The sequence below is a fragment of the Scardinius erythrophthalmus genome (genome assembly GCF_964197995.2).
Source record: "Scardinius erythrophthalmus genome assembly, chromosome: 15".
Classification (NCBI taxonomy): domain Eukaryota; kingdom Metazoa; phylum Chordata; class Actinopteri; order Cypriniformes; family Leuciscidae; genus Scardinius; species Scardinius erythrophthalmus.
In genome coordinates, this window is record NC_138235.1 from 16,377,668 (window position 1) to 16,403,443 (window position 25,776).

Sequence of the window (25,776 nt, forward strand, 5' to 3'; positions counted from 1 at the left end):
GTCAAATGCATCCTGATCTGTTTTGTCTAGAATATGCATGCACATTAGCTAGACTAACATAATTTATAAAGCTAAAGAAGCTAAATTTACATTTTTGTATCAGTGTTTTTAAGTGATTTTAACAATTGTTGAAAGGTTGGCAAAGCGATATCCTCATTTAAGTAGGTAAGAGTTGTATTAGCATTACCAAAATGGCTGCCGAGTGAACTGCCTCAGAAGGACTTTGTCTTTACCAAGAAGAACGCGGTCTTCCTCTGTCCTCTGTTTCTCGCCACTCTTTCCTCCTCGAGGCTCTGGGCATCTAAACGTCCATTTACCATGGCCAACTTAAAAACATAGTGTCGCATCTTGCTTTGACGACACATTGACTGCTAGCTAGTTTAATGACCTGATTGGTGATTACATTAGCATATATCAACCAGGTTGTGTTACGACCAAATCCAAGAAAGTTTCTCCCTTTTCTCATTATCATGACTCTAGACTCGGATGTTACCTGTAGCAGATTAGGCTAAGGTTTATCCAGTGTAGGACAATTCAAACTGGCCTTAATACTTACCTGTATATCTATACCACTGCATGTCTCAAATACAACTATTTAGGACTATTTGCACATTAGGGTTGAAACAGGACTTTTAGAAAACTTTAAGTATATAAGAGTAGAAAAATCTACTCCGTTTTTTTGTTTCATTTAAAATCTGCAACAGAATATTAGTAACGCATCTAAGAATAGCTAGCGTGTATATATATCGAATGAAATTTCACCAGATCCTGAGTATAATTCTTTAGAACGTTACTTCACTTTGTTTTTATGGATCTGTATTGTTTTTAACAAACGTTGCGATGTTTACAAAGTCAGGATTGCTCTCACTCAGAGATTGTTGACGTGAGACGCATTGAAATATATGTAACGTCAGTTGTTGTACGGTTATGTAAAGTCTCATAAAGTTGCAGTACACTCTCATGTAGCGCTGTAGTTTTGTTTCGGGTCTTTTGCGAGAAAACGTACAATTAAAACATCTATATTAATGTATTATACATTTTTTGTGATGGCCTCTAGATTTCGGTACATATCCAAACATCCAGCAAGAGAAATCCTTATTTTCCTTTAGAACTAACCTTTCTGATTTAATGCATTGTTTATACGTATAGGATGCGTATTAAAGTATGATTTCATGTAGACTCTTTCCAAACATGCACAGAGACTTGAGTGAATGTATAGTTGCATGCCTTAACACCTCTTGTCCTCAGCACTAATGCATTGTCCTCCAGAGGGATGGTGCTAAATTGACTGTCCCTCAATTGATTGTGTCGCATTGATTGTACTGGATCCGTACACTCCCACAATGCACTTTTAGAAACATCCTCCCTCATTTAAGATTGTAAAGACTTGTCTTATCGACCAAAATTGATGCCTAATCTGAAGATTGAGTACATCACAACCATAGTATGTTCATCATAGCTTAAACAGAGTTGTAGACCTGAAGTACACTGAAATCCAAACAGGCGAAACAACGATTACTGGTAGCTACGACAATACACTGACACGGTGAATGCTAAGGCCTGAAACATACTCTACGCAAGTGTGTGAAAGCAAGTATTTCAAGCAAAATGTGTCAAGCTAAATTCCCTTCAAACTGTTGTTGACGTGAAAGAAGACGTTTTATGCTAATGCATGCTACAGTGCCCCTTGTGGCAATACTAAGAATGCAATGCAAATTAAGTAGCTATAAGTGTTTGCGTTCACGTGCTACGAGTATGTTTAAGGACTAAAAGAGTCTTTCCATGTCAGATTGAAGAAATCAATTACCTGTTAACAACCCACGTCACACGTTGACCTCAGGTTAGAAGTCACTGTATCTCTTGCCTTTCTAACATAAGATCAAACTGACGTAGATTGTATGTCAAAGTCCTGGACATTGTGTTTACGGCACCAGTCTTGAAGCAAAGCCTGTTTAGAGGGTCATGGGAAATGTACATGTTCTGGGGTGTGGAAGTCAGGGTAAAATTCCACTTTAACAAATGCCTTGACCAATCCTCTCTTAGTGTACTGCATCTTTATTTGCTATCAACATGTCTCACTTTAATCTATTGTTCTATATTTAAAAAACAAAGAAAATCAGAGCATGACTGAAAAAAAAATCTATGCAAGTGTTGCATGAGATCTGATCGTTTCTTTCTGATATACTTTAGTATTGCATTGATTCTTGTTGTAAGTATTATTCTATTTAGTAAGACAACTCACCCTCTTTTATACTGACCACAGACAAGGGGCTTCTGCCGCAAAGTTCATTTTCTTTGAAAAGCTTCTTTTCAATCTCATGGGCTTCAATACCTCCACTGTTATTTTTGTATGTTAACGCTTAACCATTACACATATTTGGATTGATGTAATAAAGGAAAGTTCCAAGTTGAAGTTAAGCTGTACTGACAGAATCGGTGACATGTTGGTTATACCCTCAGTTTGTAAAAAATTGAAAAAAGTACATGTGCACACAGTAATAGACTTACAATGGAAGTCTAAGAGGTGAGGCATTACACCCGAAAGGATAAACAGTTTCAAAAGTAAATCCACAAGACTTAAACATTATACATAAACGTTATACATAGACATTGCTTACTAACCTTGTCTATGTAAAGTTATATCTAATCTTTCAACTGTCATGATCATGTAAAACTTTTGCACTCCACTCCAGTAATAATTTTGGTAACACAATCATAAGTTCAAAAAGTTGTTGTAAGCACTTAAACTAAAATACAAGCTGCACATTTTAGCTTTTAAACCCTCCAGAATGCCATATAGACTTCTAATGTAAGTCTGTTACTGTACACGAGATTTTATTTGAGAGACGAGTCCAACTTATTTTCTGTGCAGTGTCAACAGAACCTAATTTGTTTTTTACCTGGAATATCCCTTTACATAGCATTTGTCAGGACCAGTAGGATTTGAATTCAGCTACTTTTATTTAAGGCAAGAACTTGCATTGTTGTGGTTAGATTGATATTAGGACTGAGGAAAAGACACAATGTGTATTATCCACAATGCACAATGTAAAAGAGCTTTGGTGGGACCTGTACTGTATAAGGTCTACTATTTTAGGTTTGCATGTCTTAATATAAATGTACATGATACGTTGTTTTTTCCCTTATCTGTTATGGCATTGCATTGTTTTCTAGCGGACCAATACAGCATTCATGTAAAAGGCTGATTTTTTTTTTCTTTCTGAGGTATTAAGAAGCACAATATTTACTATGGGTATAATTTGAGTCATTTGTCTTCGATTCTGTATGCAATACAAACATGGAAAGAAAACGCCTTAGAACATTAACACTTCCTCTTCTGTGTAAGTAGAGAAAAAGATATTGCACTATTTTTTTCTTTTTTGATGTCTTTGTAATGCAATAAATGCACTAGGTAGAACAATAATTGCAGTGGACACATAATTGTTCCTCAGACGTGATGTAGGCACACACTCTCTCTCTCTTTCTCTCTCTCGCCCCTTCATCTTTCTGACAACATGACAAATAAATCCTGCCTGATGCTGTATATGCTTTCTATTTAAAGAAAATGCCACTAGTTATAATAAAAAACAAACAAAAAAAACATTTTATGTACTTTTAACACTCCAGTTGTGTCTCAAATTGTTTGATCATTGCTCACATTTCATTGCAAGTGTTTTTTGCATCACTGTTGTTTTGTCTTACAAAGCTGTCAACCACATCTTAATACACATTCTTGGTCTTATTTAGTGGCCATTATTCATATCATAATCTTTTAAAATATGTAACTTAGCCGTCTTGATTGTAAATCCCTCCCCATCCAAATACATTGATGAAAGACTGAAAGTGCATTCAGTAGTTCTTTAGCTAGCATTAACATTAGCATTGCTGTTCTTTGTGTGCTTTAAGTACTGATACCACAATGTTGTTAGACGCTGCACTAACATCATTGTATTTCTATGTAAATCACACTGATACAAGTGAGTTTTAGAGAGCGGTTTACACATAATTAATTCACTTAAAAATTTAACTTTAAATACACCAAGACAATCATATTACTACGAATTAGAGAAAGTGCAATGCGCAATAAGGCGGAATGAGTCCTGTCCGCCCTCGCACTCCTGGTTTCTCTAAGTGGTGGTCCATAGACCTGCAAACATAATTTGCTATAAATTATTAAATGGTGCTGTATTATAAAAATTGCATATTTACATATGGGGACCATTTGCACCAATAAAACAAGCATACTGTGTTCATTACTCCCACCCAAATTAACTTTAGGCCAATAGAATCATTACGACAATCTGTGATGAACCACTCACTTCACTTGGTTTTATTGAGAACGGCGACGGGAGACCAAAATGCACCTTGTGTCTTCAGGTGCTAGTAGACCTAGCGATGAAGCCCACCAAGTTAAAGCGCCATTTGATTACAAAGCACCCAGAATATAAGGGCAAAAATAAAGGTTGATTTTTTGTCTTTCTTCAAAAGAGCAAGGAATACATCCACCAGAAAACATGGATGGTGAACCTGGCCACAGCTTCAGAGAAAGCAGAAGGCTTCTTTCATGGCGGCTTAATGGATTGCTAAAAGTAAGAAAACACACAATTCCACAAGAACTCATACGTACAGCGGCCGGTGAAATGTGTTATGCTTGGCGCACAGGCAGTTAATAAACTGAAATCTGTACCTCTGATAGCCTATGATTCAATAGCTGTCATCATACAGTCTACATACGTCGCACCCAAGTTTATTAGATCCATGTCGTACAGTGTGATTTGTAATCTTATTATAGGATTGCCGAAATCGTACAGCATGTAGCAGGCATTAATGAGGGAATTCATTGTTTGTAAGATGAGCTTTTCATAAAACCTGACTGTCTATGCAGTAGAAACTGATTTTCTTCTTAAGTCTGTGTTACGTGGCTGGAGAATACAGAGAAAAGGAAGCCTGAAGCTCTCTAGTCCGACGTCTCAAATAGTTTGAGACCTGTACCCTCAGCCCCAGCTGACCCGACCACATCTTCTCCGATTAATCTGTTCAATCTGTTCCGGGACGACCCCAAAACCGCACACACCACCATTCAGTCAGCGTCTGGCCTCCACTGGGACTCTTGACTTTCTTACCTGCAAGGCATACCTGTTATGTTTTCTTGTGATACTTACCTGTCTCCAGCAATCTCCTAGTCCAGTGTTGTCCCTGTGTTCTCCTGCATCTCATCTGATCCTCTGCGTGTGCTCCTCCGTTTCCTGGTCTATTATCATCATTGCAATCTGCCATTAAACTGTCTACTGTACATTTCTCATACTCGCCTGCTGACATTGTGTTGTGTTCAATAAATGCCTACACTTGGGTTCACCATCATCTCTCTGAGTCTGGTAATACCTGACATTTCTGTCCAATTGGACGAATCAACAGACATCACCAGTGTGGCTCAGTTCATTTCTTGGTTCACTATCTATGGGAATGGAAGATTTTCTGGGAGGACTTTCTGTTCTACAAGGAGATGCCTGGCAGGATAACTCCTGGATGCTTCCGTGACTGAAGCTAGGGAAAATGTGTGGCTGTTTGTATGGATGGTGTGGTGGCAAGAACAGGTCGAAATTTATTCATTAAGTTATTGCACAGATAAAGGTTGTCAACCCAAAGATTATGGCTACACGCTGTAAAAAGCATGGAACCGGTTTCGAACACGGCTATCACTGCAGTTCATTTAGTGAAGTCAAAAGCTCTGCAGTCACATGTTTGGACAGCTTTGTAAGGAGATTGGCGCTGGGCATGACACACTGCGATACCACACAGAAGTGTGATGGCTCTCTCATGGAAAGATTTGCAGCGTGTGTTTGAGCTACGCAGTGAGATGTCAGAATTCATGAGAATGTCGTTTCTTTCTGACCCGGAGTGTGAAGACAAAATGTCATATCTAACTGATATATTCAACTTGCTCACCAGTCTAAACCTGTCTATCCAAGGCTGCTATCCATCTATCCTGGAAGTCGGCAACAAAATCACTGCCTTAATGAAAGCAGAGCAATGTTCCCCAATCGGACTGAGATTCTCCACACAAACAACCTGTCTGTGGCTATAGTGAGAGAGGTAGTTACCTCTCAGCTCACCGCACTGAGCAAGCACTTCAGATCATACTTCCCAGATGTGAGCACAAATGCCTGGGAATGTGTGCGGGATCCTTTTGCCCCAGCTGCAACAAGTGGCCTTCCTGATAAGGCAGAAGAGGAGCTCTTGGACTAATTCTGTAAAGGCCCGATTTCAAGCAGTCGTAAGGCCCTCCCTCTCGCATTAGCATCCTGAACTCAGTCAAGACCATGAGAATATTGCTCCCATTTCCTACCTTACCTATGCGAGTCATCATTCTCCATTATCATATGGCTGCAAGGAAGATTAAGGACATGGCTTGTTTGAATGTGGAGAATGATTGTAGAGTCTGTCTGTCATTAAGAATAAACTAAATGTGTTGTGAGGGAGAGGCTCACCCATTTCATTAGTTTAGGTGGGCTCATCAATTGAGTTATTGTGAAACGTGAGATACAAAAGTGATTTAACCAAATGCAAATTAAAGAATTCTGAATAGGCTTAATAACCATGATGTGTTCTGTAAGTGTCATGATTTGTTCATGATTTGTTGTTTGTTCTACTATTGTAATGAATAGGGAGCATTTGCAAAGTGTCACTTGCATTGGAAAGTCAGCAGAGCTAAGTTACACTGCCTTCCTGTGGTCAAATACCTACAGCTCTTATGTTCAACACCGTTCAGATTATTACAGAGAAAGTTTAAAAACTGAGAAAGCAGAGCAATGATGAGAATGTCATAACTCTCCCAGTTCCTGGGCCACAGCCCTGCAAAGTTTAGATTCAACCTAAATTAAACAGACCTGATCCAGCTAATCAAGTCTTTCTGACTTATTTCGAAAACTAGATATGTTGGAGCAGGGTTGGAACTAAACTCCAAGTTTGACACCATCTTAATGCATTAACAAATGTTAAAGGTACACTATGTAACTTTTTTTGTTAAAATTAACAAAAATTAAATAAGGAGTCAAAACATCAATCCCTCTCCCAAAACGTGTTTTTGTCTTACTGTCATTAACTATGGTACGTATATTATAAGAGTTTATATTCGCGTGCCGGGCGGGATGGTTTTTGTGCCCCCCTAATATATACCGCTGCCGGAGATTTCTCCCCCATGATCACACTGGAAGCTATCCTATCAGCAGGGCCTGTTTTTGGAAATAGTTGTTAACTGTAATTAGACGAGCCGTCAAGGTGCCTCACCGAACACCGCTGTTTTGTTAGGGGGTCTATTCACTGTCACAGTGATTTATTTGCTTGAGATATACGAAGAGAATTAACACGTCACAGCAGATTCTCTTCTATGGTTCTTCTTCTTAAGCGATCAGTGTGGTGAGCTTAGGTGTTATCTTTATTATAGCGACCGCTAGCTCTGCAAGTGGCAAAGCAAAAGCAGAAACTTTCCGTCTCCGGCAAGGATCCTCATCCTGACTCGGGGTGAGACACGCTCAGGCAGTACCGGATAACCCGAGTGCTGTCCTCACTGTCCTCTCTACCCGTCAAAGGTGCTAGAGAGGAGAGTGCGAGTTGTGACCGCTAATAAGAGGCTTTTCTCTGCCTGTGGAGGAGATTAAACAGCCCCTGTGTCATGCATCCCCTTTTCAGAACCATAACAGAGGAAAGGGATGAGGACGATGATAATGACAAAGCTATCGCTCGCCTATTGTAGGAGGAAGGAGAGGTGGGTGATGATGAGATCCTCCCGCCGAATCCTGCAAAGCATCCCCCTCCCCAGCCCAGGCGGAGCACGACCTACTCGAAATGTGCCAGAGGGCAGTGGCAAAACTCTCCATTGACTGGCCGTTGCAGCAGATGGGCCAGGGAACCAGAGCCATAGAGATCTTTTTGATGGCAAGAGACTGTGTCACGTGCCCCAGGCATTAAACAGCTAATTTCAGCTATCCCTGTGTGTATTCCAGAAATGTAAAGTTTCAGGGATAAGCCCTTTTCCCACAGGGTTCCTGTAATAGGGTTAGGGATCTCAAATCCCCCTCCAGTTGAGCTGTCAGTGACACATAATCTCAACCCCTAACCGCAGGGCAGCCTTATCCTCTGCCTCAGCTTCACCGCCAGGACGCACTGGGCGCTTAGCAGCCTCGGTTTTTCAGAGGATTGATCATTCTTCTGCCCTGGCAGTGAGGGCTCTTAATGCCACCTCTCTCCTCACTGCTTATCAGGCGGAGCTTATGGAGGAGATGTGGAGGCAAATGGAAACTGCACCAAACAGCATTTGGACACCAAACCCAGCGCTCTCGGAAGAGATCATCTTGAAAGCTCAGATTGAGCCCAAAGCCCTTTTCGGGGCAACAGCAGTGTGATTTGAGGAAACAGGAGTGCGAGGCTTTCCAAACTTGCCTCCCTCACAAGTCCACTGCTGGGCTCCTCAACCAGCACACCCTGGTTTTTAAGTCCCCCAGAGGAGTGGTCAGTCAGCTAAGAGGAAAGCCTTCCTTCGCAGGGGCTGTGACTTGACACTGGCCGGCAAACCCTCGAGAAGGGAAGAAACGGCAGGCAATTTAATCCGTCCTTCTGTTCAGGATGAAGGGATGGGTAACAGCACTGGCAGAGTATCTGCTGCTGTCCTCCCTCAAAGAGAGTAGTCAGTTTCTCCTCCTCCTGCCAAGAGAAGGCATTGGACATTGGAATTAATCAAAGAAATCTTATGATCAGTTCAAGTGTGGAGTTGGCACCAGTTCCCCAATACCCCACAGAGAAATTCTCCCCCCTCCAGCCACGGGGTTACATGGAGGGCAGATTTCAAAAGGATATTTGTAGTGAAAATAATAAACTCATACCCTGTGTATCCAGGCAGTGGGCCAAGGGCACAGCAATGTGAGAAGAGGAGGTCTCCATTCAATTCTGGATTTGCGTAATCTCAAGACAAGGAGTAGTTTGAAAATGCTCATGCTCAATATCATTTCACGAGTTCACACTTACATATAATTTTGAGGGAGTAGGATTTAATGCGTATTTGGCGTGCTGTCCGGAGGGAGGGCTCCGAGCTCGGAATTCAGCCCGAACCCAGAGTACTCCCCCCGCATGTAAGTGCTTAGAACTAGAAGTGTGGAGAAGGGGTGGTGGAGGGATGCTGCAAACTGTCAATGGATCGAGGTAAGACTGCTGAGTCTATATACACCCTCTTGACATTGATTGCTGAGTGCTATCTACTCGTGTTATTTATCTGAACGTGCTCCTCCCGAACTTAGTTAATAAAACTTCATTTAAATTGTCCCAAAGATTGGTTTACACCACGTTCCCTTTTTATTCAGTTGGTATAGTGGGCATATTCCTCGTTTCAGAAATAAAGAAAGAGTGGTTCTTAAGGTGATGCTTGATCAGTGTACCTGGAACAAACATATATGGAAAGAGGCTCGTGAAATCTATTAAGAAAAACTAAAGTTACTCTTTTATGGCAGTGTAACTTAAGTAACTGGATGTTAGATTATCATTACTGATTTCAATTAATCTGTTATCAAGCCAGAAAAATATATTCAAAAACTTCAAACGACACATTTTTCAGTCTTATGGACTTTATTATCAATCCATAGCAACGAATGAACAATTTTAATCATCCTCTGACTGAAATGGGGTATCTACAAATGCATTAATGAATCGGTATTTTTACACAATTTAAAAATCACAAACACAATCACACGTAATGTGTAAAAAACAAAGAGGTGTGCTGTTCAACAATTTTACGTTTTACCAACTGTCCATCTGATGGTGTCAAGGGATGATTTCTCTCTACTGCAGTTTTATTACAGAGTTCTACACTCACTGATTTATATGTCAGAAAACTGTGATTTATGATCCCATGTTTTACTGGGTGTCTCTTATGAAGAATCTGGTGAGAAGAAACAGCAGTCACAAGATGCACAAGAGAAAAACAACAACATATGCAAGTGGTCCAGCTCAGGCAAAGATGGTCTCCTCTCTCCTCTTCTTGGTGAGGATAGTGCCGGGCTTGTGCTGGGCTTCTGGGTGATTGGCCAGCTCGGGAGGGCAGGTGGACACGGGGCTTTCCAAGATGGCTTGTTTGAGGTCGTAGAACACAGTAGAGTCTTCTTTGGTCAGGAAGGTCATCGCCATACCACTCTTTCCAGCACGACCCGTTCGGCCAATACGATGGATATAGTCTGAGAAAAGCCAAGTTAAAGATGAATCAAAAAGGAAACGAGAAACAGGAAGTCCCCTGATATAACCATCCAACAGTTCTAAAGGGGAAAAGGTTTAATGGATAAAGTGACAGAAATGATGTTGGACTCACCCTCAATGTTCTTGGCCATGTCGTAGTTGAGGACCATGGAGACGTCGTGGATGTCGATACCTCTGCCTGCCACATCTGTGGCCACCAGGATGTCCTTAGCTCCGGCCTTCAGGTTGGACAGGGCGAACTCTCTCTGTTCCTGACCTTTACCACCATGAAGTGTGCAAGCATTGTACTGCAGAACAGAGGAAAAGAAAGGTCGAGAGTTACCGACTGAAAGTTATTTCTATAAAGAATTACAGATAGTAATAAACACTGTGTACTCACTCCCATCTTCTCCAGAGACTTAGCCAGCACATCACAACCCTTCTTTTGGTTAACGAAGATGATGATGGGCGGCTCGAAGCCACTTCCCAAAACTTCCAGCAGCTTCTTCCTGTTTAGCACACAAGAACATTTGGAAGAAAAGGTTTAGTACATTTCTGATGACAACTTCCACTTGAATATGAGGGGTTACAGTTAACGTGTGCGCTCTGACCTCTTTTCACCCTCGGACATGAGGATGACCTTCTGCTCCACTCTCTCGTGAGGTTTGCCTGCAGAGCCGATGTACACCACCGCAGGCCGTCGGAGGTAACTTCTGGCCAAGCGCTCCACTGCAGGAGGCATAGTGGCCGTAAACATGACCGTCTGAAAACGAGAGAGGACGTGCAATAAAAAGAAATTAAAGGAGGGAAAAAAGGAAATCAAGAAAGCAATAGAAATTGTGACTTCATTTCATAATCCATGACTCAGTATCTGTTACCTGTCTGTATTTGTGCTTGCCCTCCAAAAAGTTCTGCATCATTTTTTCGGGGTCCTCGGCATCATCTGTGTCAGGCTTCTGATTAGTCACAGGAATGTACTCCAGAATCTTCTGGACGTCGGGTTCAAAACCCATGTCAATCATTCTGTCGGCTTCATCCAGTACCACATACGTGCACCTGCTCAGGACGAGGTATCGGTTTTCCAACACGTCGATCAAACGACCAGGTGTGGCTATGACGATCTGAGAATGAGGAAGCAAAACACATCAGATCTACAACTACAATGCGGTTATCTATTGCGAATATAGATATAGACCAGTGTTATTTAAGTATCACTAAATATAGAGATGCCATGAATCATTTGAATTAATAACAATTGGTTATTGGAAGGTATTTTACTCTCACCTCACAACCCATCCTGAGTTTGAACCCTTGATCCTCTCTGGATATTCCACCGATCACGGCTACTGTCCGGATCCCCAGCGGTTTGCCGAATTTAATGGTCTCCTCCTCGATCTGCTGTGCCAGCTCACGAGTCGGGGCCAGAATTACGGCATACGGTCCCTGATCAGAGTCCTCAATCCTACAGTGAAACACACACACAGAGTTTCCCACATTTGATCCGATTCCTCAGAACATGTGTCGGCATATAAAAGTGTGACAGAGAAAAGTGAACTCACCTGTCAATCTTAGGTAGAGTAGTGATCCAGACCAACAAGGGAATGAGGAAGGCGGCAGTTTTACCGCTACCAGTCTCAGCCACACCAATGATGTCGCGGTTCTGTAGACCAATAGGAATGGCCTGCCTCTGGATAGGTGTAGGATCCTGATGAAGAATGAACATTTAAAGAAAACATTTTTAATATATACAAAACACACTTACACGGATGGATGGATGCCATATATAACGAGCATTTTTAAACATTTGCATAACAATAATAATTTGGAAACACACTGACCTTATAGCCACACTTTTCGATGACCTCCAGAATGTGAGGCGGCAGTAAATACTCCTTCCAGTTGCGGATGGGGTTGGGGATCTTCCCTCCTTTGGTGGTGATGCTGTAGTCCTCTCTGAAAATTCTCCAGTCTCTGTCCGTCATCTCATCCAGCTTCTTCTGAGACCAGTGTCGGTCATCCCAGCGCTGCTTGGCCTCCTTCTTTCGCACCTTCTTCAGCCTCACTCTGTGAAATACATAAATGAATAGCATATCCATTAAAACTGTGAGCATTTGATTATGATAATTTCCATTTTCCACAACAGAAGCATTAGCTCTCCCTTGTGTCAGTTACAACCCTGTCATTGGGTGTTTTTAATAAAATAACAGCAATTCTGTGAAATATTATAACAATTTAACATAACTGTTGTCTATTTTAATATATTTTCAAATGTAATTTACTCCTGTGATGTAAAAGCTGAATTTTCAGCATCATTAAGCCAGTCTTCAGTGTCACATGATCCTTCAGAAATCATTCTGATATGAAGTAGTGTATGAATCTTACTCCTCTTGCTCCTTCTCTTCAAGGGTTCGTCTCTTCTCCATCAGGTCTCCGTAGAATCGAGACTGGTCCCTCTTCTGCTGCTTGAGGTCGATGCCGGCGATGAAGCCTCGGCCGTACAGCTGAACTTGATGCTTTTCTTTATAGCTAAACACATAAACAGTCAAACCTGTGTTATTGTGCTCCTCTCTCACATATACTACATAAATATGTAAAATAGGTGACCTGAGGCAGTCATAACCAAATGCAAGGCAGTAAAATATATAAATTAATCTGGACTTTGTTATTATGTGCAGTTATTTGAAGTGTCTCATGGCATGCTCACATTGGATTGTAGTCGGTTGATGTGTCTTCAGACGCATCCCACTCAAAGACAAACTTCCTGTCATTCAGATGACGTGTACGCCGCCGTTTCTTCATCCCGCCAAGATAGCGCTCCTAAAGAGAAAATAAGTACTGGTTCAACATTCATCAAAAAGAGACATTACCACCTAATGCACTTCAATGCACAGCAGGGACAGAGGAAAATACTTGGAAAGATTATATTGATAGCATAAACTTCTCTAAACGTTTGCAAATGAATTTCATAGATATTTCTGAGGCCAACATTTGCTTTACTTATTCCCACAGGCATATTTAGTAACAGTTTACTCAATCTTAACTCTTTTTCTAATGGACACATTCTGCTAATTGCCAATTAAGGTGACTCTGTATCTGTTTATGTAATTGCCACAGTAAAAATTCGGTCTAATCTAGTATTTCCACATTTTTACCTATGTATAAAATATATTATAAATTAGGGCTGTCGAGCTTATCAAATTAATTACTCGATATGGCTCATTACACATCAAATTTGGCTGAGTGATTACCCCCAAAGATCATTTAAAATCATTGTTGTGTTAGATGATAAAAAAACATCATATAGACATTGCAAAAAGTAGCTTTAGAAAAAAAGAAATATTGGATTTGATTCACCATTGAATTTATTACATAAACTTTTGTGACAGAATTTTCATTTTTGGGTGAACTACACCTTTAATGGGATTTTTATGAAGGAAAAAAATAAATAAATAATGAAATTATACTCTAAATAAGAAACTAAACCTACCAGTAGGTAGTGGTAAATGTCTAAACGAGTGAGTCATTCATTCATTTGATGTCTTCAAATGGCTGATTCATTCAGGACTGAAGTATATGGCTTTCTTTATGAATGGTTCCATTGAATCATTGGTTCACCCAACTGATTCGCTCAAAATGTGGATTCATTCAGAAATTAAACACAGCTATGTGTTGCTCGGAGATGCACAACAGTTCTGCTCTGGCTCTGTAGGTAATATTTTCTTTGGCAAAATTAAGCAAAAGCAGAAAATAATTGTCTCTAAAATATAACCCAATATTAAGTTATTTATTTATTTATTGAACTGTTGTATAAAATCAATATCACATTTGCACCCGTACAATTTGGGACAAAAACAGCACTCGTGATATTGCTTAACTATATCATGATATAAATATAAGAAACTCAAACAGGGGCATTTTTGCCCTGATATCTTGAATTTAGAGTCTTTCTAACTGCATTCAATAGACTCTATAAACTTGCTTCATGTTCCTCACCAACCAACTGTATGAAATGTAAGATAAAATAAGTAGGTCTGGGATGGGTATGTTAAATGCATTCATTTTAATACGTTATTTTTCCTCATTTATAATTAATTAGTTAAATCGTCAGCCTTAGTTTATCTAATTTGCTTTTAAAGGGTTAGTTCACCCAAAAATGAAAATTCTGTCAGTAATCACTCACCCTCATGTTGTTCCAACCCCGTAAGACCTTCGTTCATCTTCGGAACACAAATTAAGATATTTTTGATGAAATCTGAGCCATGTCTCACTCCTCCATAGGCTGCTATTGTGACCGAAACTTGCTGGCCCAGAAAAGTTATTAAAGAGATCGTTAATATAGTCCAAGTGACTCCAGTGGCTCAATCTTAAGTATATCAAGCGACGAGAATACTTTTTGTGCGCAAAAACAAACAAAAATAACGACTTTATTCCACTTTTCATTTCCTTCTCTCTGGGCCTCGTAGTGTTTTTGCGCTGCGCGTCTGTGTTGCACGTCATCACGCATCACACACATGACCGGCGTCGGCCAATAGTGAGCCTACGTGGTGACGTGTAACACAGACGCGCTCCGCAAAAACACTACGCAAACCAACTAGAGGTCCAGAGAGAAGGAAATGAATAGTGGAATAAAGTCGTTATTTTTGTTTGTTTTTGCGCACAAAAAGTATTCTCGTCGCTTGATATACTTAAGATTGAGCCAGTGGAGTCACTTGGACTATATTAACGATCTCTTTAATAACTTTTCTGGGCCAGCAAGTTTCGGTCACATAGCAGCCTATGGAGGAGTGAGACATGGCTCAGATTTCATCAAAAATATCTTAATTTGTGTTCCGAAGATGAACGAAGGTCTTACGGGGTTGGAACAACATGAGGGTGAGTAATTACTGACAGAATTTTCATTTTTGGGTGAACTAACCCTTTAAGATTACTCTCAACCAATAAAATGATCTAAAAGACTGGTTTGTTTTTCTCCAGCTGAATACGTGAGGACAGTGTAGAGCTCGTCACCTTAATGGCCTGCAGCTCTTTTCCTTTGTCTTTTTCTTCTCTAATCTTCTGCCGTCCATCATCCTCATCATTCCCATTGTTCTCTCTTTCCATCCGCTCCCTTCTTTCCCGCCGTTCACGCTCCTGAGGATCCTCTGCAAGTTAGATTAAGCAAGATGATGAAAAAAAAAAAGACCAAAAATGACATATAGTCAACATTGAGGAGCGCATTAGCATATTGATGGCCTTTAAAGCTAATAGACAGACTAAAAGCTACAAAACTCCAATATTAAAAGTATAAGCATGTTTCCACAGATGCTATTATTTTTTCTAGCCTCTCACCTAGCATCTTTCTGCCAATGTCCTGAAACACTCTTCTTTTCTTCCTCTCATCCTCCACCTGTCTGCGGCGTTCCTCTGTCTGCTGCTCTCTCCGTTTGATGGCTTCGGCTTCTCGCTCCGCTTTGGACAAGAACTTGGGCTGTAACAGGAGGATGTGTTTAGGAAAAACAAAACAAAAAAAGGAGTGCGCTATTTTGCACAAATATATCAAATCTCTTCACCTTAGACTCTGCCTCTTCTTCAGCTTTCTTCTTTGCCAGCAGCTCTTCAAGAGAGAGAGGCTGCACCTGAAACCAGGCAGATTGCAGAAAAATCCACGTCAGAAAAGTACACAATATGCAACTTTCAAACTTGAAACGTCTTCTAATAGGGCACCTTCTTTTTTTTCTTCTCATCTTCCTCATCTTCCTCTTTTTTCACATCCCTCTTTATTTTCAAATCCTTGGATTTCGGAGAAGTGCTCCTGAGAGGAAAAAAAGCAAACACTTGAGTGAAAAACCAAGTAGTGAAATATTTACATTATTTATTTTAATATTTAAAATATCTAAACATTGTATGCATATCCATACAGGGGTTGGACAAAATAATGTGAACACCCATTATTGTAGGAGTTGGTATAATTTGTGTAGGCTACAATGAAAAAACAAATATTGCTATTGTTTTATTCATCTTTTTGTTGTTTATATTCTCTAGTTTTCCTCTGGTTTTCAGCAGTGTTTAGTACAAGCTATGTGTGAAATGAGCGACTTTTCAGACGTCCAAAAAAGGTTTAACAAGAGCATCTGTAACCTTAAACTTTAAGGCCTGTTCACACCAAGAGCAATAACTATAAAGAGAACCATAACGATAACTATATTAGTGTCCACACCAGCGAACGATAACGCTTGTTAACTCAATGCTGCAGGCGTCTGCCACTTTAAATGCTCAAACTATTTAAAGCGGAATGGAAAAAATTTGTTCTGAAAGTGAATCCAACTATATTGTTTCTATGTGCCGTTACTGTTATAGTTGTGATGTGGACTATGCTATTTATATAGAATGATTTTTAGAACTGTATCATTGTAGTTATCGTCATCCTTGGTGTAAATGGACCTTAACCACCCGATTGTTAGGATTATGACGGTGTAAACAAAGCAAGGCAAGACTTCATCAGCAAAGAAGAACAGAGGGCAAAAACCTGGTGAATAATAGACCTTCACGGTAAATCGATGCTAGGGGTGGGCGATATGGCAAAAATATCATATCACGATTGACTGTGCATTACTGAGAGTGACTGAGCATTACATTACTGGTGTCAAACTAATGCCCCTTATTTTAAAAACAAAGCTTTAGGTAACAAAATTTTAAATAAAAAACAATGGCAGACATTTAGGCCAAAGTGGCGAAGATAAAAATCTGTCATTTTCTTTGTTATTAAGAACAAAGATACACATTACAAAACTTAATATACAAATGAAATAAACAGTGCTTTATTTTTTCAAATACAGTAGTTGTATTTAACAGTAGCATTGAAGAAAGTAATTAAATGAACAAATATAAAAATTAAAACACTACACAGACTTCACTGTATAAATTATACATGGATTCTTATTAAAGCTACTATTAAAGTTCTCAGTCAAGAGCAGTGAGTGATTTTCTCTTTGTGTTTTGTTTTATTAACATTAAAGGGATAGTTCCCCCAAAATGAAAATTGTCATAATTTACTCTCTCAAGTTGTTTTAAAACCGAATAAGTTTCTTTCTTCCGTTGAAAAAAGTTATTTTGAAGAATGTGGGTAACCAAACAGTTGCTGGTCCCCACCCAGTGTATTGTTTTTTTCTCCTATGGAAGTCAATGGGAACCAGCAACTGTTTGGTTACCCACATTCTTCAAAATATCTTCTTTTGTATCCAGCACAAGAAAGAAATACAGGTTTGGAACAACATTAGAGTGAGTAAATAATGACAGAATAAAAAAATTTTGGTGAACTATCCCTTTAAGGACAAGCGGCAACATGTTTACTATTAGGCTACTGTCATTTTAAATATATCATATAATGGTACATGCACTTTTACAAGTTGATTGCACTGAAATGTCTGTTGGCAGTGCCTGTACACAACCATCCTATCATGATAAAAATCCATCCAGTGGTTGTGTTTTAATCTCCTTATATGTTTGACCATCTCTGAAATCAAGCCGTTCGATATTGTGACGTCATAAGATCGTACGCCCCTCCCGCTATTGTGATTGACAGCCGTGTTTCAACACAAGACCCGCCCTGAGCGAGCTGTGACAGCTGTCATCTGTAGTCCGCCATTGTTGATATGCTGGAGTAGAATGGCGTCTAAGCGATTGTGGTGTTCTGTTCTTAGATGTAATAAGGAACACAGCAGTCATTTGGATGTTCCTAAATCCGAGCCGTTGAAGAAGCAGTGGCTGAGTTTTGTTTTTGAAGCGATATGCCCAAAGGATTGACGCGGGGATTCCCTCACGGGGATTCCCCACGATCGTCCGTGCTTTCATGTTTGCGCGAATCATTTCACACCAGACAGCTTCACAAACGAGAAAAAACGGATCGGTACCTACCAACGTGTTCCTGCTGAACCTCCAGAAGATGTGAGTGTAATGTTTTATTAACCTTTATATTAGTATTTATATTAATCTTTGCGAAATTTGCAAACCTTGCTGCAGGCTTCACGATGAATGCGTCTAAGGTTTACACTCAGGGTACATTACGGCATGTTTTCTATGTACGACGTTCTCAATATAATTCATAATCCCACGTTTATAACGAATAACACGTGGTTATTGTGTTAGATACGGTCAGAGAATGTCTAATACGGTGTACGCACAGAACAGAGGGGCGGGGTGAGCAAAGCTCATTATCATTTAAAGACACATGCACTGAAACGGCGTGCTGAAAACAGCTGTTTTTGACCAGGTAAAATTAGTGTTTTCTTACAATACTAATGAGAATTTTTAATTAAAGTATATTACAAACTTTTAATTTAGACCCTAAAGAATCATATTAGCTTGTACAAAAATGGCATTATATGACCCCTTTAAGACCGGCACGCGACGCATCTAAAATACACAAATATAACACACGCACCAGATTTTCTCTCAGATGTTTGCTTTTACTTTAGACATAACCAACTCTGTTTTTATGCAATCCTTGTGTGTATTTGACAGTATTAGCGGAATGAGACTCTAAAGTTAACTCAGTCCAGTAATGCCTAGTTCACACTACACAACTTTAAACGTCGGCAGATCGCTGTGCTGTTTAGACTACATGACTTGCACTGGAGTCTTGAAGTCGTTGTGGTGTTCACACTATGTAACTTAAATGATCTGCAACAGGGGGTTGCACACTACACGAGCTGACAACAACTCTATCCGGTGTTGCCAGATGTACGATAATCATCATTAGGGACTGCAGATGAAAATTAGCCTGTATGGCTAAATCTGGCACATTTACATTTTGGACTTTGTCCTCATGTTGATTAATGGGCATTGTCCCTTTTAAATAAATAAATCAAATCATAATTGTACGATAATTTTGATAATGAAAAAAATCCCATAATGTACGATAATTTCAGAGTTTTCAGTCGTTCGTCCAAACACACATCCTACCGCTTCTCTCTCTGACCCAGAATCATTTCGCAGGCTCGCCTGCCTGCACGCAAGCACGTATACACGCACACAAGCATGTATACACGCACGCAAGCACGTATACACTCACACACACACACACACACACACACAAACACACACAAACACCACACGGTGTCGCCCGCACGTCAACACTACACTACAGTTTTGCCGAAGAAGGCAGTTCAGTTTAGATCAGTTTAACAAAACGAAGCAGTAAAGTGCTAAAAAAATGAGTTCAGAAAGGGAAGGTGAGGACAGTGGAGGGGCGAAGAGGAAGGCAGAGTCTGAAGAGCAGTGGAAAAGCAAGCATAGGCCACAAACATATATGACAGAGTGGGAAAAAGACCCCACTTTTGCAGGATGGCTAAAACGTGTCCCAGGAAAATGTGGAATGTTGGCATATCTTTTGCACTTTGGCAAAAAAAAGTTTAAGTTTAAGTCTATGTAAAAAGGTTAAGTAGCCAGACTTCCTCCAGTTAGTGTGAGCGTATTACACAGCTTGTTTAAATTGGCTGTAAAATTATTAGGAAAATAAAATTGTTGGAAAATAGCTATATTTTATGCGTTTGGTTCGTGTACGATCATTTTTCTCAAAAAAACGATAATTGAGGTTTTGGTACGATCCCAAAACCACATTTTGTCACGAAAACATGCGCAAGAAGTGGAATTGGAAATGGCGCATTGTCTATTTGAAAATGGACGGCGGGACAAAATTGTCGGTAAAAAAAAAAAAAGACGCGACTTAATACGTTATTCATAGTGACCCATGACAGATTTATTTTGTGTCTTTCCTAGAATGGGCAGTTTGTGACTTTGCGAGATAAACAACATAAAGTAGCACTGGTATTACACAACATTCAGTGGCACATACCAATCAAATACAGACGTGACCCAAATAACACGTTTGAAAAAATATGAATGCACTTTAAATTCGTTTAATTGATATTTTAAATATCACAAAATTAGGCTATTTATTTAGGATTTTGTGCCACAATTACGTCAGTAGGCTATAGGTGTTCGATTAATCTGTCAGTCGCTACTGGAGGTGTCGCAACACGGTGACATGTTCCACGACTCTGTGTCAGTCAGGTGTCATGTCAGTGTGTCGCGATGTCAGTGACATGCCAATGAATACCGGATGTGCCACCGGATGTGCCAATACGCATAGTGACATGTGCCATTGGCTTCTGTGCGTCAGATGCCATGTCACTAATGTTAAAACTGCTACTGGCTGCTGCTCCTCTCAGCCATTCACTGAACAGGGTAGATGCAGCTAGAGAGAGTGACCGCGGGGAGAAAGCAAGACCTCGCGCTCGCAGGACAGTATTGGCAACATTTGAAGGTTACTGAGGTTTGTCCAAAAGTCGCTAGATTTGTCGCTTATCTGAAAAAAATGTCGCTAAAGGGGTCTGAAAAGTCGCTAAAAATAGCGACAAAGTCGCTAAGTTAGCAACACTGAAAGCAGCTGCCTGTTGTGGTTTGGTAACGATAGTTACAAATACAAAAGGCTTTTGTAATGTCATAACAAGCTGATCATTGGCTGTTGCAAGCTCCAGATATTTGGCATGCTAGATATTTGTCTGCGATGTGTCAGCGAGCGTTTTTAATGCGTCGTTAATTATTTCACACTTAAAGATTGGCGAGCGCGGATTACCCGCAGATTTGCACGCGATTACAGCCCGACCTGTCGGCGAGCTCGTTAACTTGCAAATCGGGCTTAAAATCCTGTAGTGTGAACTAGCCATAACCAGGCGCTGTTAGACAGGCTTTTAGTGCCTGTGCGCTTCGGGTGTACGCGCTCAGAAAAGCACACGTTAGAACATCGCATCAGCACGAGAATGAAATGTTTAAACGGAAAGGCTTTAAAGCACTGCAAATAATTAACTTTTGTGAACTGCAGTGTCCCGTACCTCTGCATTAACGTGTGATGTGTATGTTCGTCGCATTGTACAGTATGTTGAGACAGAGGCGCCAGAACTGCAACTGATAGAATGCACTGTAACACGATACTACGATATTCCTTCAAAAGCAGATCCGGGCTTAAAGTTAGAAGCCCTGATTACTAAAAGATAAAGTTTTAAATATGGACATTTTTCATACAAGAACGCATCGTTTCGCTTCAGAAGTCCTTTATTAACCCCTCTGAGCTGTTTGGGACACTTTTATGATCGATACGATGCAATTGTATGGACTTAAAAAAATAGTGCCCCTTCACTCCCATTATAAAGCTTGGAAGAGCCAGGACATTTTTTTTTATATAACTCTGATTGTATATGTCTTAAAGAAGAATGTCATATACACCTAGGATGAGAGTGAGTAAATCATGGGCTAATTTTCATTTTTGGGTGAACTATCCCTTTAAGATCTCCATATCTCTGGGATTGAACCATATAGGGCCTTTAAAATGAAGATACCAAAAGAAATGTCTGTTATGAACCAGAATCTAAAAGGATATTAAGATATCTATAATACTTTTAGAGTTACAGGCATGCAAACTTGGGGCAAAAAAAAACATAAGAACAGCTTAACTGTCACTGTTAACAATGCAACAAAGATTGATAAAGTAAACAGATTTTACAAATAGACCTACCAATCTCTGTGCAAAAATAAAATAATGATGCCGCCATCTTTCTAAAGTCATTTTTACCCCTCTGTAATTTGGCTCCAAATCTCAGGTGAAAATTGTCATTTTGACCCCCCTCTAAAAAAGAGTGGATTACTCAGTAAAAATACATTCATAACATTTAATATTTTGGCTTTCATCACTATTTATGTTTGTCTTTCGTCTGAAAAAATATAAAAAACGAAATCAAAAATTTGAGCCAGGGAAGTTTCCAATATACGTGTATAAATATATATATGAATGTCAGTCAGTTCAACATAAACGGAACTGTTAACACAGAGGCGGCCTTACCTATGTTTCACCCGTTTCAATTGAAACGGGCCCCGCCCTCCAAGAAAATGGAACAGAACACAGAACAGGAAAATCCCATTCATTTTCTCCCTAGGATATTTATTTTCAGACATGATGTGTAAAGTGGTCTCCAACACGTCGCTCGCGAGAGTAGATCGTGGCCTGATTGGAGGTAGCTCGCCAAGGGCCGTTCACATATCGCGTCTTTTGCGCGCTCAAGTTCGTTATTTCAAATAATTGAAGCAACGCGCTCATTTTTTCCAGGCGCAACGAGTCAATATAATATGAAGGATGGGGGTGCATCCCAAACTACGGGTGTTTTTTCTTCTCCGTAAATAAATCTTCTAGCAGAGCTACAGCAAGCGTTTTTCGGTAGTGGAAATCCATTAGCTATTAAAACTTCTCTGTCGTTGTGGAGAGCGCATGGTAGCAACGACAGACGCCATGGGAAAATCGGACCGAATTTTACTATTAATAATAAAAGATAAGCTAATGTGCATTGTAAATGTCAGTATTTTGTCTTTTTTGAATCATTCTTTTTATAAAAATGATTTAAAGGTTGAAATATGTGAGGTTTATCTTTTTATAAAAACTTTTTTGTCAAAACTTTATTTGAACTTGTACATGTTAGTAGATAACATGTTGCAAGACACTCCTTTCAAATTTGGCCATCATTTTTAATGTTACTATTTTAATGTTTATGCAAACAAAAAGTGCATATTGATGTTAAAGGTATAGCGGAGGATCTTTCCAAATTTTAGATAAGACCCGCCCTCTCCACTTTTTGAAAAGTTTGATTGATTCACCAGAATGATTGACAATTAGGAGGACCAATAGTTTACACTACCCACCAGGAAGTAAAACATCCTCCGCTATACCTTTAAGTTTATTTGTTATTTGCTGGTTTTCGACATAAAACTTGGTGAATTGATTTTATTGTGTAGTATTAGTACTTTTTGAACAGGATTATGTGATAACCATGCTCATTTTGGTCACTATAATCATGAAATTACATTTTCATACCATTTCATCTCTAGTTATGATGCACTATAAAATCAACAATAATTACGTGTTTTTACAGTATAATAATTTTTTTAATATGTCAATTAAGGGTGACATATATAGGCCTACAATAACTCGTTTAGGTCTAAAACAGTTAGCATAGTTGTTAATATGAGAGTTATGAGACATTATTTAAGAGATTTAATTATTGCATATATCTCGGCCACTTTCATTTTTAAAAAGTAGCAAAAAAAGGTTGGAGACCCCTAAACCATCCAAGTTAGATTGACCACGAGCTACGAGGCTGTGAAACGAAAGTTTCTGCTCCTATAAAAGCCACAAAGTATAAAAATCAACCTTGTTATTTGCGATCTTCTGGAGAAATACTACACTACCCATAATTCTAAGCAAAACACTGACGTCTCTGATTGGTCGAACTTGAGTCGCGCTGCGGTTACCATGGCGACGTTTACCACCCCGCGAACGGTGATCTGAAGTAAATAAATACCAGTAGTTTATAACTTTGCCTTTTTTCCGTAAGGTTAAAACGTTGTTGTTTTTAGCAGGGAAATAATTTGAATAGGAAATGAAACGTACATATGCCAGTGGTGCCTGTTCATGAAGCTGAAAGTGCGCGAAATAAAATAATGATGCAAACCAACAAGAATCCTTGCTTTTTCTGCTCATGTTTACATTTTATGTGGGCAGGGCCCCATATTAGTTATTGAAACGGGCCCCCAGATGCTTAAGGCCGCCCCTGTTTAACATTATATTTTTCTCCTGGCCAATTCAAAAAAGATTTCTGGTTCAGATTTGTACAGCCATTTTCACCAGCTCCACCACAATAATAAATGTTCCATTCGTTAGCATCATATTTTCTGTGATTTTTTATAATGTGATCATTTCAATATTACATTATCTTAGGTAAAATATTGTTTAATGTTACCTTGGTGACGTAAATCTGTAGAATTTGCAACAACACTGTTCAGTATAAGGCAGTTCACAAAAAGAGTTACAGTGCAAGGATCTCGACATCCTTACTGTTCAGCCCTGAGAAGGTCTGTGAGGCAAGCATGATTCAAACCTTGATTTCTTGGACCGGTCTTTGTCCCGTCTGTCCCTGTCTCTTTCTCTGTCTTTGCGGTTCCTGTCTCTGTCCTTCTCTCTGTCTCTTTCTTTATCTTTTAGACGACGATCTCTAAAAACAGAGAAGAAGAGTTGGCGTTAGATTACAAATGCATTATCGTTCACATGAGAGGAACAGTATATAGTCCCACACACCGGTCTGCAGATTTGGATCTGCTGCGGGAGCGCTTGCGTTCACGGGACCGGTGCCGTTTGCGTTCCCTGCCGGGAGATCCCTTACGATCCCGTTCCCTGGAGCGAGAACGACTGCGCTTACGGGACTCGCGCTCCTTCCCAATGCTCTCCAGGTCCTTCTTCTCAGAAGAGTCACCAGCCATCTGGAGAGAAGAGGAAAGCCAGGCCTTGTGATGAGCAGTGACGCATGTTTAAAAGACTAGTTTGACTGACGTTCACAGCGAAACTGATTGTAAATACAAGACTAATTGGCATATATCGCGCTTACATTTTGCATTATTTAGTGAATTTTAGTCACATTTTAGTCATATTGCATTGTTGCAGTCATTACAACGCATCTAAAATATGTAAGTAAATAATTACACGTGCAATATATCTTGCGAAGACCAAACGCACAGGAGTTTTAATAGTATCGTCTAACTCTACACTGAAGGCGCAGGGTTGAGCACAGCAATGGCCTGCAACCTCCAATAAACAACATCTCTTGAAATCAGGAAAAAGACCATAACGCGTAAAACCAAGTTATTAACAACATGTTCAACTGTGCTGTTATTGAAAATAGAAAACATTGTATTCAATTACTTACTTTAAGGACCAAAATCAAGGCGCTTGCGAAGCCTGTGCGTTTCACTAAGCCGCCATTATTGGCGTCAACAGATGACGTACTTCCTGTGATGGATTATGGGAGATGTAGTCAAAAAGTATTTTCAAAAGCTTTGTTTTAATAATAATAATAATGTAAAGGAGGATCCTGCTTTTGCATTATATATTCATTTAGTTTAAAACAATAAACCAGGCACAATTTTTTTTACATTTTCAATTATGTAAGAAAGTAGTTTATGATGTAGGCTAAGATGTTCACAATAGTGACAACTGATTAAAGAAAAATTAAAAAGTCACTCCTGAAAAATCCTCTCCCTCTCACTTCTGTCCTATTTTTCTGTCCTGTCTATGCTTCTGTCATTAGAATCAACATGACTTTTTACTGCGCAGAGTCGAAGTACTCCCAACTTCAAGTGCTATTCCGCCATACATTATAGTTATCCTTACCCGCTTAGAAAAGCGCCACGTTTTATTTTGTCACCATACTTGGTCGTGTAACTACTTGTGTAACTGTATTTAAATAGTGAAAACGTGGAGGTGTTTGGTCGCTTCTAACTTCATCTCTGTTTTGGATCCTAATGAATTAGGCTAAGCTAAGTGCTATCAAAGTGTCGATTGAGTGCACGCACTGAGACGAGAGAGGTATGTATCAACTCGTCTTAGTTAGGGGAATAACATAGTTTAATATGAAGAAACGGTGGAGTGTTCCTTCAATAACAACAAAAAAGTTTTTGTTGCTATTTTTGGCAAATGTTAAG

General features: G+C 39.7%; 1 protein-coding gene across 1 annotated transcript; it reads right to left on the minus strand.

The window, feature by feature from the left end:
- Window positions 1-9,596: 9,596 nt before the first annotated feature.
- On the minus strand, window positions 9,597-25,404 carry ddx23 (DEAD (Asp-Glu-Ala-Asp) box polypeptide 23). Its single transcript, XM_081387699.1, has 17 exons — window positions 25,002-25,404; window positions 24,377-24,558; window positions 24,180-24,293; window positions 15,922-16,009; window positions 15,768-15,833; window positions 15,547-15,685; window positions 15,226-15,359; window positions 12,923-13,035; window positions 12,601-12,744; window positions 12,057-12,282; window positions 11,778-11,923; window positions 11,503-11,680; window positions 11,097-11,339; window positions 10,830-10,981; window positions 10,619-10,727; window positions 10,352-10,526; window positions 9,597-10,220 (listed from the first exon to the last, which is right to left on the minus strand). The coding sequence occupies exons 2-17, from the start codon at window positions 24,556-24,558 to the stop codon at window positions 9,997-9,999; spliced, it is 2,433 nt and encodes an 810-aa protein (XP_081243825.1). The 5' UTR covers window positions 25,002-25,404; the 3' UTR covers window positions 9,597-9,996.
- Between the last annotated feature and the right edge of the window lie 372 nt (window positions 25,405-25,776).